A 21,085-nucleotide genomic window follows, 5' to 3' on the forward strand; every position below is an offset into this window, starting at 1 on the left:
ACTAACAACATGTGTCACATAAAAACTCAACAAACAATCAGCTTTTGGTAACACAACAGGGTCCATAGGGTTCGCTTTACTGTAATCACATTTTAAGATGCATTTGATCCTTCTACCTAGGTCATTCTCTTTTTCTTTAAAATAATCACTAAAAATATAAGAAATAAATTTGCACCAAATGCACTACAATCAGAGAATTGCCAAAGAAAGTTTGTATTTTATTTGTTACAAACACAAACTGTGTCTATTTATTGTATCCATCCTATGCACAGGAATGGTTGTGAAATTAAAGGTACACTGTAGGCTCCATAATTGGTTCAAAGTATTGAATAGATTATAATGGTTTGACTATCCTTATGTTGTCCTTCTGTTCAGCATTAAACAATTTTTTAATGTTTTAATGCTGAACAAGAGTACCCCGCATTCCATCAATTCTGGACGGCTGGGACTATCACAGCGCCCATTGCAGGTATGAATTGTGCAAGCCAGGGACCCTCACTCAGGGTTAAACTGCTCAGAAATAGTTTAACACTGAATGGAGACACTGTGCTAGGGGTCTCCAGACACCGTAACAAAGCTTATTCGATGAAATAGTTATAGTGCCTTGACTGTACCTTTATAAAGAATTTTACGTCTCTACAAAAATATAAATCACAGCATGTAAACTGTGAGATACTTATAGATCTAAATTCTAACTTGTAGTAAGCGGCAATCTCAATGACAAAATCTGGACTAAAATAGCCGTACTGTGTCTATAGCTGGGTTTGAGAATTTTTTCCAGTTCAGCTTTTTTAGCCTCGTTCATTTTTAGATTCGCTACAATTCAGAGTTTATTGAATAAACCCTGCAGTTATGAAATATTTACTTATTATACATGTAAATAATCATTGAAATAAAGAAAAGTTTAAATAGCTGAATGACATTTACAAAAGATAATGTCTCCTGATGATACACTGCTGTTCTGCACTGTAATGGAGAGACAATGATTTACACCTGGATACCTACAGGGTTATTCAATAAAGTGAGAATTCAAGATGAATCCAAACTAAATTTACATTTTAAGGTCAAATAGCCGAACTGGAAAAAGTTTCTCAGTCTCTATACTTTCAGTTTGGCTACTCTGGCCTTAAACTTTCACTTTGAATTCTCACTTTAGTAAATGGCCTGTTATAACTAGAAACTATCCTTTCATTGAGCATCAAATCCGTGTCATCTATTGCCCCATCATATATTAGCAAGTCTATACCACACAGCGCCAAGTTTTGTTTAAACTTAAAGGAACACTCCAAGCACCATAACTACTGCAGCCTCCTTGATAAGTAATAGTTCCAGGAATGTCACCCTTCCAGAATAAGTATGTGCCCTCCCAGAATAAGTATAATAACTAGCGTAGTGACCTTTCCTCCTACTAGAAGCCCCTGCATTTGAACTCCTTGCAGGAGCTTCCAGCAGCAAGGAATTTGGCAGAGGGTGCTGGCCGTCCTGGCATATCGTCTACTACAGCGGGTATGGTGTTTATGCTGCTTAGAGTGTTCTTTTAAAAAGACAATCTAAGCACCAAAACCACTACAGCTTAATGTAGTGTTCGTGGTGCCTTATTGATCTTCCTGCTCTGTGACAGCTGTAAGCATCGCCATTTGTGAGAAACAGCACTATTTATAATTCCCAGTCTGTGTGCATCTAATGAAACATAGAAACATAGAATGTGACGGCAGATAAGAACCATTCGGCCCATCTAGTCTGCCAAAATTTTCTAAATACTTTCATTAGTCCCTGGTCTTATCCTATATCTAGGATAGTTTTATGCCTATCCCACGCATGCTTAAACTCCCACACTGTTTTAACCTCTACCACTTCATCATGGAAGGCTATTCCATGTGTCTACAACCTCTCTGTAAAGTAATACTTCCTGTATAGTAATACTCTGTCAATCAGACAGCCCCAAGAAGCATGTCTTCACAGCTGTTGTAATATCAATGTCGCATGGAGTTAAGTCTTCCCATAGAGTAGCATTGTAATGTTCTTGTATGAAGAAAATACGCTTAGTGTGATTGTATAGAGAAAATAGTATTGTACATATGAAGCAGATCTCACCATTCCAAAGACTAATACTATTTACTGTCAAACAATAACTGTTATATTAAAAAGTCTTCAGCCTTCAGATTCCATTACATATTTAGATAGGTAAGACCAATCAAATGGTCATGGTCATTCAACCACTTCTACACATCTTTGATGAAGACATCACTGAATTCTAAAATATAGAGCTCTTTGAAGAATTCAAAGATTGGAAACAGATGGATTACACTTGGACCAGCTGAAATGTCAATCAAGTGGTCCCTACCAATGAGACCTGGCAAAAGAAACATAAAATACTATTACAACTCATATATCTTTTTAGTTTTCATGTAAGTTCTTTAACCCCTTAAGGACCAAACTTCTGGAATAAAATGGAATCATGACATGTCACACATGTCATGTGTGCTTAAGGGGTTAAAGTAATACTCCAGGCACCATAGCAACTTTATCTCCATGAAGTTGTTATGATGTCAGAAAGTCTCATGTATGATCTTAGCATAAAGAAGCTCTCTAGTGTTAGGAATACAAATGTGTATTCCTAACTCTATAGTGCTCTAGTCACAGTTTAGGTGACCGCACTTATCGCAAATGTTAAAGGTTAAGTTACCGACCCTTTACTTCATGCCTACACAGATGGCCATATCTCGGTGGCTAACATCATTAATCTTGATGATAGCAGCAACTCCAATGCTTTCTCCAATATTTGGTCTCTTTGAGACAATCTGATTGACATAGACGATTTTTACCCAGCTATTTCCTCAAAAATGCCTCTAGTGGCTATCAGAGTGACAGTCTCTTGAGGTATTTAATCCCTGCAATGAAAATATTTGCATTCCTGCAGAACAGCCATGTTTTTGGTTCCATGGTTAAAACTAGAGGGACTTGGCACTCAGACTACTTCATTAAGATAAAGTGGTCTGGGTGCCTATAGATCCCCTTTAAAGAGTTAAACAGTCCATGAAGTCTTAAAACCCCAAAGTTGCAAAGACGTTGACGAAGCATCGACTGGGCGATGCTAGTTCCACAGTCACAAAATTATATGAGAAAGGTTTGTGCTTTGACTGAATGTTGGGTACCTATAGAAAAAAACCCAATATGGTATGTCCTGTCTTTCACATAGTATAGAATTAACCCAAGCTGTCCTATTGGTTAGCAGTGTGATGAATTATCCAGTGCTGTGTAGAAATGTTTGCTCTGTTTTGGGGGGTTATTTTGGAGAAAACTAAGCAAAAAGTGCTTTCCTGTTAATATTGTCACATTATATATAAGATATAAAGACTTCCCTTCCCTCTATACCTCCTATTTGTTTCTATTCCACCCTTTGTCTCTTCTTTTTTTCTAAAAACTCTCTGCAATTAACTTTCACCTATATTATCTATATTAACTATATTATCTAAGGCAAAGAAAATGTTTTTTTACAGTAAGAATAATAAGGATATGAAATGCTCTGCCTGAAGAGGTGGTTTTATCAGAGTCCGTACAGATGTTTAAACAGCAATTGGATAAATACTTGCAAAAACACAACATACAGGGATATAATTTCTAATTAGTAGGGTAATAGATGCTTGATCCAAGGAGACATCTGACTGCCATTTTGGGGTCAAGAAGGATTTTTTTCCTAGTTTGTTGCAAAATTGGAAGCGCTTCAACTGGGTTTTTTGCCTTCTTTTGGATCAACAGCAAAAACATGTGAGAAAGGCTGGACTTAATGGACGCATGTCTATTTTCAGCTATGTAACTATGTAACTATATGCAAACACGTTTTCTCTTTTCTTCAATACCACCTGAATTCCATGAGATTATTAACAATTCAAAATCTCAGCTTTTCCCTGGTTCTCCCTTGGATTCTCAGCTACTGCTCCACTAGTTACTTTCTAACTCCTCACTAGTAATAATTACTTGGTGTGGACATTACAGTTAAACTTCCGTTAAAAGCTCTTCACCTGGAAATCTTAAAATCTCATCCAACATCAAAGTATCAGATGTTGCAGGTAAATATCTTTCCACAACCTTTTCTGAATCGATATCGTGCAAGTGATAGTGTTTATGAGTAGAGGAAGTCATACTTGGTCTCTGTATGGTCCGGTTAGATGTACCAAAAAGGCTGTGAATATAGTTTAAAGTTCTCTTTAAACATATCTGATAAGACCCCAGGTAAAATAATACATCTAGGTCTAGTTAGTTTTTTTTTTCTCATCATGGAAATTATTGCAGTTTTATTTACACTTACCTGAGGAAAATTTCTTTTTACACTATCTGGTTTTATTCAAAACAAGGCTAAAAACAGAAGATAAGTGATGTGATTGTATACAGGGAGTGCAGAATTATTAGGCAAGTTGTATTTTTGAGGATTAATTTTATTATTGAACAACAACCATGTTCTCAATGAACCCAAAAAACTCATTAATATCAAAGCTGAATATTTTTGGAAGTAGTTTTTAGTTTGTTTTTAGTTATAGCTATTTTAGGGGGATATCTGTGTGTGCAGGTGACTATTACTGTGCATAATTATTAGGCAACTTAACAAAAAACAAATATTTCAATTATTTATTTTTACCAGTGAAACCAATATAACACCTCAACATTCACAAATATACATTTCTGACATTCAAAAACATAACAAAAACAAATCCGTGACCAATATAGCCACCTTTCTTTGCAAGGACACTCAAAAGCCTGCCATCCATGGATTCTGTCAGTGTTTTGATCTGTTCACCATCAACATTGCGTGCAGCAGCAACCACAGCCTCCCAGACACTGTTCAGAGAGGTGTACTGTTTTCCCTCCTTGTAAATCTCACATTTGATGATGGACCACAGGTTCTCAATGGGGTTCAGATCAGGTGAACAAGGAGGCCATGTCATTAGATTTTCTTCTTTTATACCCTTTCTTGTCAGCCACGCTGTGGAGTACTTGGACGCGTGTGATGGAGCATTGTCCTGCATGAAAATCATGTTTTTCTTGAAGGATGCAGACTTCTTCCTGTACCACTGCTTGAAGAAGGTGTCTTCCAGAAACTGGCAGTAGGACTGGGAGTTGAGCTTGACTCCATCCTCAACCCGAAAAGGCCCCACAAGCTCATCTTTGATGATACCAGCCCAAACCAGTACTCCACCTCCACCTTGCTGGCGTCTGAGTCGGACTGGAGCTCTCTGCCCTTTACCAATCCATCCATCTGGCCCATCAAGACTCACTCTCATTTCATCAGTCCATAAAACCTTAGAAAAATCAGTCTTGAGATATTTCTTGTCCCAGTCTTGACGTTTCAGCTTGTGTGTCTTGTTCAGTGGTGGTCGTCTTTCAGCCTTTCTTACCTTGGCCATGTCTCTGAGTATTGCACACCTTGTGCTTTTGGGCACTCCAGTGATGTTGCAGCTCTGAAATATGGCCAAACTGGTGGCAAGTGGCATCTTGGCAGCTGCACGCTTGACTTTTCTCAGTTCATGGGCAGTTATTTTGCGCCTTGGTTTCTCCACACGCTTCTTGCGACCCTGTTGACTATTTTGAATGAAACGCTTGATTGTTCGATGATCACGCTTCAGAAGCTTTGCAATTTTAAGAGTGCTGCATCCCTCTGCAAGATATCTCACTATTTTTGACTTTTCTGAGCCTGTCAAGTCCTTCTTTTGCCTAATAATTATGTACACCTGATATAGGGTGTTGATGTCATTAGACCACACCCCTTCTCATTACAGAGATGCACATCACCTAATATGCTTAATTGGTAGTAGGCTTTCGAGCCTATACAGCTTGGAGTAAGACAACATGCATAAAGAGGATGATGTGGTCAAAATACTAATTTGCCTAATAATTCTGCACTCCCTGTATTTCCCTGCTTTTTATATGCAGTTAGAAAAGATCTTCAAGTTACTTAAGTTTAAGTTAATTACTGTTTTTTTTTTTTATCTCCCTCATCAGTAGAGTTAAAAGGACAACAGAAGGGTCAGACGGGACCATACTATGTCAAACTGTACCATTGTTTTTATTATTATTATTATTATTGGTATTTATATAGTGCCAATTAATTCCGCAGCGCTTTACAATATTATGAAAGGGGGAAATTTACAATAAATGAGACAATTACACAGTGACACAGGAACAATAGGTAGATAAGGGCTCTGCTCAAACGAGTTTACAGTCTAGAGGAGGTGGGGTACAAATACACAACAGGGCAGCAAGGTTGACAGCCACCAAACCAGGTAGAAAAGTAGCAGAGCTGGAGGTGAGAGTGGAGTATGGCCCTTTTAGGAGAGTGAGAGACAGATTTGGATAAGTATAGATAAGTTACTCTGGGAGTCCATAAGCATTTCTGAACAGATGTGTTTTGAGGGACTTCTTAAATTATTGAAGGCTAGAAGAGAGTCTGATGGGGGTATGCAGGCTGTTCCAAAAGAAGGGAGCCGCCTGAGAGAAGTCCTGCAAGCGTGAGTTAGCAGTAAGGGTGAGTCCGAGAAGGGGCATATCTATGCAGATATAATTATGGAGCATAACACTCAAGACCCATTGACTATTTTTGTGTGTGTTTTAATGTAATCACCAATTTCTTCCAGATATAATGAAATTATATTTCCTCTGATGTCTACTGCTACTACTCTGGAGTTGTCAGATATTAGTAGCCAAGTTTAGGACACATTTATTTTTAAAAATAATGTCTTTTTTTCTGTATAGTTTTTTATTATTCAATGTAAAGAATATACAGCAGTGTTGAGCAATGGGTGTGATATATATATATATAAATATGTATATATATATATATATATATATATATATATATATATACCGTATATACTCGAGTATAAGCCGACCCGAATATAAGCCGAGGCCCCTAATTTTACCCCAAAAAACTGGGAAAACTTATTGACTCGAGTATAAGACTAGGGTGGGAAATGCAGCAGCTACTGGTAAATTTCTAAATAAAATTAGATCCTAAAAAAATTATATTAACTGAATATTTATTTACAGTGTGTGTATATAATTAATGCAGTGTGTGTGTGTGAGTGCTGTGTGTGTGTATGCAGTGTGTGTGTATGCAGTGTGTGTATGAGTGCAGTGTGTATGAGTGCAGTGTGTATATAATGAATGGAGTGCAGTGTGTGTGTGTATGAGTGCAGTGTGTGTATAATGAATGCAGTGCAGTGTGTATGTATGAGTGCAGTGTGTGTGTATGAGTGCAGTGTGTGTGTATGAGTGCAGTGTGTGTGTATGAGTGCAGTGTGTGTGTGTATGAGTGCAGTGTGTATGAATGCAGTGTGTGTGTATGAATGCAGTGTGTGTGTGTGTATGAGTGCAGTGTGTGTGTGTATGAGTGCAGTGTGTGTGTATGAGTGCAGTGTGTGTATAATGAATGCAGTGCAGTGTGTATATGAGTGCAGTGTGTATGTATGAGTGCAGTGTGTATGCAGTGTGTGTATAATGAATGCAGTGCAGTGTGTGTATATGAGTGCAGTGTGTATATGAGTGCAGTGTGTGTGTGTATGAATGCAGTGTGTATATAATGAATGCAGTGCGTGTGTATGAGTGCAGTGTGTATGCAGTGTGTGTATAATGAATGCAGTGCAGTGTGTGTATATGAGTGCAGTGTGTGTGAGTGCAGTGTGTATGAATGCAGTGTGTTTATAATGAATGCAGTGCAGTGTGTGCATGTGCAGTGTGTGTGTATGAGTGCAGAGCATTGGTGGGGGTGGGCATTTTATTAATTATTATTTAATTATTATTTTAATATTTTTTTGAAATGTTATTTTTTTTTAGGTAACCATGCCAGGTGTATGGACTGCCCATAAAGGGATCAGGGGTGCTAGATATTTGTAAATCTGTAAAATGCTTGGCTGACTTGGTGGCATCAGAGTTTGGGCATCTCTAAAACGTATATATTAGGTAGGTAGGTGTTCTTTCACTTTCTCATAGATTTTGGACTTCCAGAGAAATGACAATTCTGCGTCACAATGTAAAATTAGACATGTTTCTTTTTTCACATGTTCTTTATCTTGGCACTAGCCACCAACTTGTATTTCTAAAGCATAAATGAGCTTTTAACTAAATATTTTTTTCCCAAATAAAAAACTAATCGTAGCTTACCTCTTTGCACCTCTTAGAAACCAAATATAGAACATTAGGACACATGCATTCCAGATCAAGACCAGATTTGAAGAAATGTCAGTGATAGTACCTTGACTTAGACCCTGCTGTTGTTTTGCTTTAAGTAAAGCTGCTATTTTGGCTTTTATCCTTGAGTGCATGAATCAATATTTATTTTCTATATCTGGAAGTGAGACCTGAAGCCCATGGAATAAGCAAAGCTAGGTGGAATGGGCCTTGACAGAGCTAGGAGGCAGGCCTATGGAGGAGTGTTACTTGACTGGTCAATTGGTAAAAGGGGAGTGGCTTAGTCATATAAATATTCGCCATTTTAAAATTGGGTTCCATTTTAATTTGAAATCTTTACCTGTTGTTAGCTGTCCCGCCCACCCTCCCTAATTTAGTGGGTTAATGGTAAAGAATTATTACTCTCCCGTTTTGTCACGGCGGCGGGGGATGGTTTAGTTTAATTGGGGGTAGGTCGGTTTTTGGTAAGTGGAATAGGAGGAATACTTACCTTTAGATTTGGTGGTAGGTTCGAGCTCGGCGGTAGCTACGAACCTGGGGGTGTAGGGGTGTCTCGGTATGCCCCTACAGTGGAAAGGGATGCCCTTGGTGGCTATGTTAATGGTGTAGGGGTGTCTTGGTATGCCCCTACAGTGGAAAGGGATGCCCTTGGTGGCTACGATAATGGTGTAGGGGTGTCTTGGTATGCCCCTACAATTGGAAATGGTTGCCCTGGGTGGCTGTGTTAATGTTTATGTTATTTATGACATGTTACACTGTTATATGGTTGTATTATGTAAATATGTTTTGAGGTCATTGTCTGGGTATTTAGTTATGTTAATTGGGGGGATGTCTTTTAAAATGTTGGTGACAATGACCTCTATAATTTTATATCTTATCTTATATATATTTATAATTTAATAAAGCCGTGGAATATTTTTGCCAAATAATCCTTGTGTCTGTGTTTATTGGAGGTTAATTAGTTATAACTGGAATAGGCCAAAGAGACGACAATGCGCATGTCATGGCTTTTCTAAGTTCCTGAGCACCCTGGAAGCCTTGAGAGTGCAGTGTCCATTATCCTTTCTAGAAGTATAGTACCTGAACTAGGGGTTGTTAAGGTCCTTCTCTGCATCCCCAGCAAATCAACATTTCTGAAATAACTACTACACCTCTGTCCCCTCTCAACTGTCAGTAAGAAATAGTTGCGAATGAACAATGGAGTAATTGTAAATGCATATAGCTCACTTTTATTAAAAAATGTATTCATCCAACATTGATGCACATTGATTGCACTGAACAGGACAAAATGTCCTGAAAAGATTAGGGTTACTCACTAAAGTAGCAAATTAAAATCGTTTTCAAATAAGTTATGTTTTCCTACATTTTTCCATTCACATGTTTCAACCTACAATTTGTCATTTCAAAAAACAAAAAAAAATTTATTGTTGTGTGTGAAGATTTACACAGAAAAAAACTTTAAATCCAATTTTTTTTTTTTATCCAATTTTGGTACTTATTTTTTTAGATTTCTAAACCCAAATTTTAGACAAGCAAAGTATGCGGAAGGAATGTGGAATACATTTGTTAAACTTTATTTTAATAGATGATATTATTATTATGTTATTTATCATTATGTTATTTATATAGTGCCATCAAATTCCGCAGCGCTTTACAATGGGTGGACGAACAGACATGTAATTGTAACCAGACAAGTTGGACAAACAGGAACAGATGGGTTGAGGGCCCTGCTCAATGAGCTTACATGCTAGAGGGAGTGGGGTAAAATGACACAAAAAGTTAAGGATAGTATTAGACTAGTGACAGTTGCAGAAGAGGAATAATGAGACAGTCTTTCTTTTCTTTGTCTTTTATTACTAATTACTGTTTGGAGGGAGTCTCCTGTAATTATTGCAATAGTATAACCATTAATATTAGGAACTTTAAACGTAAGTATGTAAGTAATTTTATTATAGTGATATATATATATATTATATTTTTTTGCATTATATGTCATGCATTTTTTATATAATGCTTTTAAAAATAGGGTTCATTTACCCTATTGTTAGATATTTTTCTTTTTGACAGCCCTAATGAAACAAAGATAATCATAAGCTGCCACCTCATTGCCTATGTTACTTTTCCGCACCTCACATCGCTCAATCGCAAGACCTGCATCTTCCAGAGCTTCTTTTATAAACTTTTCATCACACCCTAAAAGATGGTACTTTTCCTCACCAACAGTGAAAAATGCACCATTATAACCACCAAATAATAACAGGCGTCCACCTAGTTTTAGCATGGAAGCTATTTTTTTCATGTTAGAACGGTAAACGTCATGATCTTCACTAACCATATGTGTCACATAATAACTCAACACACAATCAGCTTCTGGTAACACAACTAGGTCCGTAGGGTTGGCTTTGCTGAAATCACATTTTAAGATGCGTTTGATCCTTCTACGCAGGTCATTTTCCTTTTCTTTAAAACGACCACTAAAAAGATAGAGAATTCAGTTATTACAGTAAATGCATTGCATTCTATCACAGTTGTGTAAAACCCCTACACACAGTATGTAAACCCACGGATCTATCACATGAAGTTAAGTCTTCCCATAAAGAAGCATTATAATATTCTTGTATGACGAAAGTCCGTATGGTGCGATTGTATAGAGAAAATAGTATTGTACATATGATTTAGATCCCATCATTCCAAAGACTAATGCTATTTGCTATCAAACAATAACTGTCATATTAAAATGTCACCTGTTGCCGTCAGATTCCATGACATATTTGTACAGGAAAGACCAATCAAACGCATCTTCATGACCATCCACCCACTTCTGCACATCGTTGACACAGACATCACTGAATTCTAAAATAGAGATCTCCTTGAAGAATTCAAAAATTGGGAACATCTGGATTACACATGGACCCACTGAAATGTCAATCAAGTGGTCCCCACCAATGAGACCTGGTAAAAGGAACATTAAATAATATTACAACACATATATCATTTTTAGTTTGCATGTCAATCCTTTAAAGTAACACTACAGGGACCATAACAATTGTAACCTCATTAAGTTGTTATGGTTCCAGAAAGTATGTATTCCCCTTTATTCCTCTTCGATTTTTCTAAAAAGGCTCTTAAATTAACCTTCAACTATGTGCAAAAATGTGTTTCTACTATTTCCAATATCTTTTCCATGAGTTTATTAACGATTCAAAATCGCAGCTTTCCCCTGTTTCTCCCCTGGATTCTCAGCTACTGCCCCACTAATTACTTTCTAACTCCTCACTAGTAATAATTACTTGGTGTGGACATTACAGTTAAACCCTCCCTCTTTTTTGAGAGTGAGATTTTCTTCATTTAATAAAACACTCTCTAGAACCGCATTTTTATCTTTGAATTGATTGCTGTAATGATTGTTTTTACATATGACTTGCATAGTTACATAGCTGAAAAGAGACGTGCATCCTCACATATGCTTTTGCTGTTGATCCAAAAACTTCTGTCCTTACATGCTCTATGTATATCCATCTCTTTTTTCATTAATAAAAACCTAGAAAGAGCAATCTGTTACTAAATGTTAATAAATAATATATTAACATACCTTCCTTAACTTCCTTAAAAAGCTCTTCAGCTGGAAATTGGAAAATCTCATCTAACATCAAAGCATCAGATGTTGCAGATAAATATATTTCAGCAAACCTTTCTGAATCGATATCATGCAGGTGATAGTGTTTATGGGTGGAGGAAATCATTCTTGGTCTCTGTATGATCAAGTTAGATGCACCAGAAATGCTGTGATTACAGTTTGAGGTTCAGTTTATAAATACCTGATAAGTCCACAAGCAAAATAATTCTATGTCATGTTTGTTGTTCTTTTCATATTAGAAATTATTGATGTTTTATTTACTCAAATTTGTTTTGATACCACACTATCTGGTTTTATCCAAAATAAGGCTAACGACAGGAGATGAATGGCATGTGATTGTTTGTTTGCCAGTCTTCTGATTTATATGCATGTAAAAAAGATGTGTGTGTGTGACTTCTTTAGTGCACATTCAGATACTCTAACAGGATCAAGTTAATACTTAGGGGGATTTTAATTTAATTTAATTGATGTCTGTTTTACCTCCCTCATAGATTGAGTTAAAAGGATCCTACTATTCCAAACTATCCCATACACACCAGTAATATGTAACATATGTAAAACCAATCTGAATACTATGTACACCAATATTAAGTAACTTCTAAAATCATGGGGCATGATCATTCCGCACAGCCAGGGAACTACAGGGACCCGCCTCAACAGGTCAAAGCTCTGAGAGAAGCGAGGAGACGCTGACAGCAGCTGGCGCCTCTGAGAGATCGAAGAAAGTTTTAACAAACTCACTCTGAGAACCTGCTGTACGTGAGGTCTGACTGTCCGCGAGTCCAGGATAAGAGGAGAAGGAAAGAGGTGTGTGGCTTGGTGCAATACTTTGCTGAACTGAGAATTCGCTGAATTGAAAGATCTACAGACAACTGAATGAGCAGTAAACCTTGAGGGTTAATTTTTTGTTTTTCATATGCAATATATGCTAACTACAGTGAATTAATAATTTTGCAAAGCCTTTAGTTAACAGGGCATAGTAAGCTACTGTACAAATAGGGAAATAGTGAGTTCTCAAACAGTGAAAGCACATATTGCAATTTAAATAGCATAGGCACAATAATGTAGCCCATGGATCAGCGCAGCTAATGGAGTGGGCCTTGACATAGCCAGGAGGTAGGCATAACAGCTAAAGGAAGTTGAGTGACAGCTAGCAAGCTTGCGGGTGGAGCTACGATGGGAGAATTTATACCGGCCATTTTGGGAAGTGGCCATCTTAACTAAACCTAAACTTACCTGTTAGTTGTCTCTCAGGTTTGGGTAGGTTTTTTTCATTTTTTTCAGATGGATCCTGTCGAAGAATTTCTTTCAGATGTTCATGTGGTGGTGAGGGAGCATGGAGTTGCTTTCTGCAGGAGCGGATCGCATCCCCTGGGCCTTCTGTTGGGCCGGCGGTGGATCCGGAGCGAGTGCAAGGAGCGCCGATCTAGGATGAGGGATAGCGGGTCACTGGGTGTCCCAGGCCAGACTACTTCTCAGGATCGTTCCATGGATAGGACAAGGCGCAGCGAGGATAGATGGGCCACGGCTGGTCGCCGCAGCGGAGACTGGAGCCCTTCTGTCAGGCATTACAGCAGGGGGTGTTCAACTTATTCCGAGGATAGGGTGAGGAGCCAGTGCAGGGCTTCAAGGTCACCTAGCAGGGGTTATCAGAAGAATAGGCTTACCTCGTACGGCTCATCTGGCCAGGCAGCCAGACATTGTGAGGAAAAGGAATGTGGTAGGGAACATCGGAAGGGCTCCTATGAGCAGACTACCCAGGTTATCTTCTTCCTACAGGTCAACAACTCCTTCTCCTACGATCCTGAGGCGGGACCAGGCGGCCAGATGCAGAATCTATAACGCTACTCCTGAACCTCTCGAGGTGGATGGAAGGACAGCATCCCCGCCATCGGCTACGGCAGGGGTTCTGGCAGTGAGTCTTCTTCTGCACTACACTCTGGGAATTTCTTGGATAGCTTGAGGTCCTTTCTTAATACTTGGGCTGGTGTGGATACACAGGAGGCGCATTTTAGTCGGGTGTGGGGTGGCTACGACGTTTCCGGTGGCTGGGGCAAGCAATGTTTAGGGTGGGACTACGGTGACTTCACTCGAGTCAGGGACATCGGCAGTGGTCAGCGAGAGTGTGGAGTTGACTGGTGAGATCCCTGAGGTAGCCAGGCAGAATGTACGCTTGTCATTCACTGGGCCTTTGGATTGTCATCTGAAATCGGAAGGAAAAGATTTGGCAGGGTGAATTCCTCGAGATCATCTCGCTCCTTCCTTTGGATGAATATCTTGATCTGAAGGAGGAAGATAAGAAGGATGCCAAGAAAGAGGAGGAGGGAAAGAGGCGAGGGTATCAGAAAATACCCAAGTCTTTTGGGATTGGCTTCAGGCATTCTGCATTTTGGCTAGTGTTTTGGGAGAGAAATTCCCCGAGTAGTGTTCTCAGCTTTTATGCTATTTGGATAGAATCTTATCGTACGTATGGAGGTTTAAAGTGGTGAAAGTATGACCAGCAGTTCGGCCAAAGGTTGTTGGCAAATCCCAGGATGCGGTGGGACCAGATGGACCTACCCCTATGGATGAAACTGATGATGGCCCAGAAAACTGTACCTTTTCAGGGTGGGGCCGGCACTGGATCTCTTCATCGGCCAGTCAAAAGAAAGGGTTTTACGTTTAATGAAGGACGCTATAAGGGGGATGCCTTGTGTAAGTTTAAGCATGAATGTTCGGGCTACGCAGGCGACCCACGGCCTCCACAGGTGCTTCAAGTGAGGAAAGACTGCATCTGCCGGCAGAGTCGGGGTTTGCGGTGGTGCCATCCACTTCCACTGGGGGCAACCCCAGTGAAGGCCGGCACGATGGTGCCTTGGCTAAGCCGTTACGGTAACCAGGGTGATGCGCAGTTATTGTTGGATGAGTTTTTAAGAGGGTTTGTTATTCCTTTTAAGGAAAGGGTTTTGAGTCAATTGTGTGACAACTTGAAGTCGGTCGCAGAGCATCTGGAGGTGGTTCGATAAATTGGCTAAAGAGGTTCAGCTGGTTAGGATGGCAGGGCCGTTCTAACAACCTCCGTTGGCGGACTTGCAGATTTCACCTTTGGGCGTGGTGCCTAAGAAAGAACTGAGTAAGTTCCACCTGATCCATCATTTGTCATTTCTGAAAGGTTCTTCGGTGAATGATGACATTGATGCGGCCCTGTGTTCTGTCTCCAACGCATTATTTGACTAGGAGAAACAAGGAGTGCAGCTGGGCTTTCCTCTGGAGTTGGTGACACTGGAGTTGTTTGGTTTTTGGGGTTTTGGTTGGCAAGGCATTAGTGTGGAAATTTTCCGGAAGGTTGCAAGGGGCACAGTTCCGGATGTATTGTTAATCCATGCTGGAGGTAATGATCTGGGCATGGTCCCAAAAAAGGAATTGGTCAGATGGATGAAGAGGGATGTGGACCAGCTATGGGAGCTGGCTCTAGGTGTGGTGGTGGCATGGTCCGAGATGGTTCCTCGGTTTCACTGGCGACATGTCAAGGATCCGGTTGCGGTGGCGCGTTTCCGCGGTGGCGCGGTTCCGCGGTGTTGGGGACAAATCAATAAAATTGAGGTTTTTATTAGGCATTTAGGTGGAGTGGCAGTGAGGCACAGGGAATACGAAGGCATGCTTCAGGAGGGATGGTGTACATCTTTCGGATGTGTGGTGTGACCCTTTTTATTTTGGGCATTGAGGAAGGCCTTCAACAGGCCTTGTTTAGGTGTGGTAGGGGCGCTCTGGAGCTTTAAGTGTCAAGTCCTGAGCAATGGCGGGGAATGGCAAGGTTAAATTGGGGGGTAGATAGAGGAGGAAGTGGGCATCCTGAGGTTTAGTGTGGAATAGGCAGTGTTACACTTGGTTGGTAGGTTCGAGCCCGTCGGTGGCTCCGAACCTAGGTGTGGAGTGATGTATTGGTACACCCCTACAATTGAACTTGTGGGTAGCGGTGTCTTGGTACACCCCTACAATTTAATCTCGTGGAAATGTGGTCATATTGGACGGACAGTTTCTGTGTTAATATGTTAATTAGATTGTTATTTATTGATATTGTGTGGTCATTGCCAGGGGTATGTTATGTATATGTGGGGATGTTGGCTTTAATAATATTTGTTAGCAATGGCCCTATTTGTTATTTCTTAATTAATTATTAAGAAAGCTGTTAACTAATATTTCCAACAGTATAACCTGTGTCAGTGTCTTAATGGGGTTCAGGGTAAGGTTAGCGCATATGCCGGTAAATCCGACTGTGCGCCTGTCATGCCAAAGAACTATATTAATGCACCCAAACCTCTTACTAACCCATAGACAACAAGGCAAATATATCTTCGCACATAGATATACGAAGAAATACAGCTGTTAAAACCAGTAGAAACCCGGGTTTCGAATTCCCAAATACATTTGGAACTTTTTAAAGTTATATTTAATATCTGTCTGTATATGTATGCTATGTATATGTTGAGTGTAATCATCGTACAAATAAAAAAAAATAAAAAATAAAATATCCTTCTGAAAAGAAGAAAAATGCGATCCCCCAAAAATCTAATATTTAGAAATGCTCCTAGAACATGCTTAAAATGATATCCTTAAATTCACAAGGTTTAAACTCACCCCTCAAAAGATCATCTGTTTTTAAATACTTGAAAAAAGAAAGGGCATAAATAATTCATCTACAAGAAACTCACTGGTTGAATATGGATACATTAAGATTCATTCTGGATATATTCTAAATAAAAATGTGTGCATCCTTAGAGGGTAAGTGAAAAAGAGGCGTAGCTTTGTTGGTAACTAGAGATCTTGATTTCCAGATACTATACCAAACAAATCCAGAGGCAAGATTTATAGTTGTCATATGTAAAATGCAAAACCAGCTTTATACTATTGAAAACATATATGCTCCAAATAACCAAACTATAAAATTCATAAATAAAATATGTTTGAAAGTAGATACGATTATGCATAGAATTGTAATAATAGGAGGAAATTTTAATTGGTAAGATACATAGAATTTCAACTATAAAAACAACGAAAAACAACACAAATGTTAATATGTCAATACAATTTCTAAAATGGTTAAAAAATAATAAATTTTTAGATCTATGGAGAATATATAATCGAACAGAGAAAGATTTTACTTGTTACTCCAAGACAAATTACTCTTACTCCAGGATATATATTTTCCGCTCAGAGGTTGGGGCCAGGGGGGAGGACATTATGTCCCCCCCATTATTTTACTTTAGGGCCCCCACCCACCGCTCAGGGGTGAAGGTCAGGGGGGACAATAGGTCCCCCCTTATTTTACTTTAGGGGCCCCACCCGCTGTTCAGGTGTGGGGGCCGGGGAGGGCGATAGGTCCCCCTTCAGGTTAGAAGCCCCCACTCGCGCGGCACGGGTGAGGGCTCGGGAGGGGGACGTGTTTTTTCTGGGTGGGGGGTTTACAGTGAGCAGCCACATGCGGTATAGCAAGTAGGGGCATAATTTACTAATATTAAGTAATCTTTACTAAGTATTAGTAAATGTGGCTGAAAGACCAATTTAGGTCTTTCAGCCTTTTAGTATATAGCTCCCTAATACCGTGGGAATTAGGACGTTATCTACTTATTTATTCCTGTCATTCCATTGACAGGCTAAGTAACTAACATTTTATATGAATGTGTGTTACTTGATTGTTGCAAGCGTTGCAAATGCTTAAAGCTAAATCCTGGCTATGTTTGTATACTATTTATTTAAACTTGTATACAGTGTAACATTCTTCATTCTTCCACTGGGTAAGTATATTAGTACTTAGGCAATACTGTGCTTCGGTACTTCGGTACTTCGGCACTTTGACACTTCAGCACTTCGGAACTTCGACACTTCGCAAATTCTGCAATTTCGGAACTTCGCGACTTTGGCAATTCAGCTATTTGGACATTCGAAAATCCGAATGTCCGAATTGCCCGAAATTCGTACGAATTCGCATTCAGACCAAAACGAATTGCACGTCTATTGTGCTTTTCAACAAAGTGAGCTGAGACATTATGTTTCATATACCACCTCTTAATATTACCCACATGTTCTGCTATTCTTTCTTTTTAAAGTCCTAGTTTTCATCCCTCTATATTGCAGTCTATATGGGCACCAGAGGAGGTATATGACATTAGAAGATTGGCAAGTGAGAACTTGTTTGATCTTAAAAGTCTTGTTTGTAGAAGACAAAAAAAACAAATATGTGTATTTCTGTCTTTTAAAATATGTTTTTTTACATGCTAAACATGATCTACATGGGTAAAAACCTTTCTCTAAGCCAAAGTGGTCTTTTGCTTTATCTTCTTTAATATAACTTGCCATTAAAATTTGCTTTAAGCTCTTAGTCCCTCTATAGATTATATGTGGTCTTTCTCCAATTTTTTTTTTTTTTTTAAACGGATCACTTTTTTAAATATACCAATATTTATTTATTAAGTGTTCTTGCATAGCAAGACCACTTAATGTTATCTCACATATATATTATTAAGTGTTCTTGCATAGCAAGACCACTTACTGTTATCTCACATATATATTATTATCATTATAGCCAAATTTGCCACCCTAACTCCTCCCACAGTTTTTACACTACATAGACAAAAATATACCAAAATGTGCAGATTGTTTCCGATCGGATTGCTATTACTTTGTGGAACGTTTCACCGAATGGTTCACGGAATATCGTCGTTCTTGTGGCAAAATTTGTCCCATAGGAATGAATGGCAAAGCTAGAGTGGGAGCTGGCAAAAGCTGAAAAATCAGGACATGATTTCTAAACTGCCACCACTCCCTCATTTTCAGGCCCACCTACACAAATCTTATATCAAAACGTTCAGCTATCCCTGCTGCCACTAAAAATGTCCACGGCTAAGCCATAGTCCTGATAGTTTTCGCAATATGACCATTTGTTTGCAACTCACGCAGTCCATTGACATACATTGAAACTACACTCTGCAAAGCTCACATTTGAAGGGCAATTTCTAAACTGCGACTTTGCCTTCATTGTTAATATTGCAGAAACATACTATGCATCAAAATGTAGGTCTGGGTCTTGTGATTCTCACAATATAAAGCTCTTCACTATAGGATTTATAGTTTTTAAAATACGACAGTTCGAAGATGGCAACCGCAAAAATACTCTGACCTGTGCCAGGCTGCAGCAGCAAGTGATGTCATAGACAGGGCCTTTTGCAACTGCTAATGTTTTTATAACTGTAAGTTTTAATGTAACTGTGAAGCACTTTGGGCAACAACGTTGCAATTAAATGTGCTATATAAATAAATAACAGTTTCTCCGCCCACTCAAGTTGTAGACTACTGGTGGAGGCAAGAACACTTCACACAATTTCCCCAGAAATTGTAGCTTTTCTAGTAATGTGTTTAATCTGTTTAAAATCTTCATTATAATCTAAAATGAAAGGAATATTTTTCTCTCCAGTCTCATGTTTAACCTTTTTCTGTTTTAAAGGTTTATTAAAAAAAAAAAATTCTGTCAGTTAGCTTGATGTCCTTTATGCATTCATCAATATTCCCTGTATCATACTTTTTTCTATTAATCTGTATTTTAGGAATAAACAATGTTCTGATGCCAAGGGCTGTAATGGCAACTTGATGTATCGATATATCATTAAAATCTACCTTTTTAAAGTGAGTATTCATTTTAATGTTATTCTGGTCTTTATACATTTCTAAATCTAAAAAGTGCATATTATCTTTACTGAACTCGCTTGTCAGATTTATACCCATATTAATCCAATTTAAATATTTAAAAAATTATTGTGGGGTCTTTGGGGTGACAATATTTAAATATTCATACTCATTCTTATTCAAGATGCCCAGTGTAGATACTCCTATACCCCTATCCAACAATGCAGAGAAATCCTTTTTTAATCTGACCTATAGGTTCTTTAGTTAACTCTTTATATGTTGTAGTGTCATCTAATTGACGATAAATCTCTAGATAGTATTTTTATTTGCTTTGTATAACTATGCCCCCGCCTTTGTCTGAGGGTTATATGACAATATTTCTGTCCAATTGTTGTTCTCTATTGGCCCTCCTCTGCTTAAAGGTAAGACTATTTCTGTCTTTCTTTTGATTCATTTCTCTCACATCTTTTATTACCAATTCTTAGAATACCTTCACCCTGTTATTAAAACAGGAAGGAACAAACGTAAAACCTTTGCTTAAAACATCTCTACGTGATTTGTCTAAAACGTTGTCAGTAAAAATACCTAATTATTTAAAATCCTTCCCTTCTTTCTTCCTCTCAAGATTCTCCATGATCTGACTCCTCTCCTACTTTTTGCCAACTTCTTTTCCGTGGAGAGTTGGCAAAATCCCTTTTGGGTAAACATCTCCCTATAAAGGGAGAAGATTGTATGTTTTTATTATTTCCAGATTAATTTTCTTAGAGGAGTCTGTACTTATTTAAATGGGCAAATTTATCAAATGCTTCCATTCGGTTGTCATTTTTCTTTTCACGTTGTATTTTCCGTGGAGCTGACTTATCTCGCTTTTGTGGAAATTTCTTTTTCAAATTAAAGTTATTATAATTATCATGGTGTGGCCAATCTTTAAAGTTATTATTTTGGTGCCTTACATGAGAGAAATCTTTCTGTTGGGCCACAGACCTTTTAGAACCATAATTTTGTTTCTGAAAGGAAAATGTTTTCCTTTATGGGCATAATTATTTTTATAGCTTAACATGTTTTTCTTTTTAATAATCACTATATCCTGTTCTACTTTGTCTACATTCTCTTTTACTGTCTCAAGCGATTTCTCAACTTCACATCCTGATATGGGTTTTAATTTTTCTCTAATTTCCTTGATATCAATATCTAACTTCACAAGATTCCTTTTTTTTTTGCTGTGTAATAATTTTCAGAATCCTTACTGAAAAGGATTCTAGAGCTGAATTCCAAATTTCTAAAAATTGGGAATCGTCCTTATCAAATGTTGGTGTTTTAAAGAATCTTAAACCTCTATAGTGAAAATCTCCCATTTAATCTTTGTCTCTTTCACTAGGAATTTTTGTAGATATATTTTTTTGATATAATCAAAATTGTCATCTTTAAATTTGATATTTCTTGTTCACAGTCACATTTACAAGCTATTTTGTCTTGCTAATATTGCCTTCTTTCAAATGCATCCATATTATCTATGAGCAGTCCACACTTAGTGAGGAAATAATACACTAAGATATAGGGGTCAATTCTCCCACTAACCCAAACGACTATTTCACACACATAACTCTC

General features: G+C 38.4%; 1 protein-coding gene across 1 annotated transcript; it reads right to left on the reverse strand.

Moving 5' to 3' along the window:
• Nucleotides 1–10,225: 10,225 nt before the first annotated feature.
• Nucleotides 10,226–11,924, reverse strand: LOC134577010 (indolethylamine N-methyltransferase-like). The gene is made up of 3 exons (XM_063435657.1): nucleotides 11,774–11,924; nucleotides 10,926–11,133; nucleotides 10,226–10,655 (listed from the first exon to the last, which is right to left on the reverse strand). The coding sequence occupies exons 1-3, from the start codon at nucleotides 11,922–11,924 to the stop codon at nucleotides 10,226–10,228; spliced, it is 789 nt and encodes a 262-aa protein (XP_063291727.1).
• Nucleotides 11,925–21,085: the final 9,161 nt, after the last annotated feature.

Source organism: Pelobates fuscus, chromosome 11 (assembly GCF_036172605.1).
Source record: "Pelobates fuscus isolate aPelFus1 chromosome 11, aPelFus1.pri, whole genome shotgun sequence".
NCBI lineage: Eukaryota > Metazoa > Chordata > Amphibia > Anura > Pelobatidae > Pelobates > Pelobates fuscus.

Bases quoted from the DNA above. Each gene is read 5' to 3' on its own strand.
- LOC134577010 (XM_063435657.1), bottom strand. From the start codon at position 11,924: ATGATTTCCTCCACCCATAAACACTATCACCTGCATGATATCGATTCA. The intron at 11,134-11,773 runs GTATGTTAATAT...TCCTTTTACCAG, and splicing joins TTTTAAGGAAGTTAAGGAAG to GTCTCATTGGTGGGGACCAC. The intron at 10,656-10,925 runs GTGACATTTTAA...CTATCTTTTTAG, and splicing joins ATGGAATCTGACGGCAACAG to TGGTCGTTTTAAAGAAAAGG.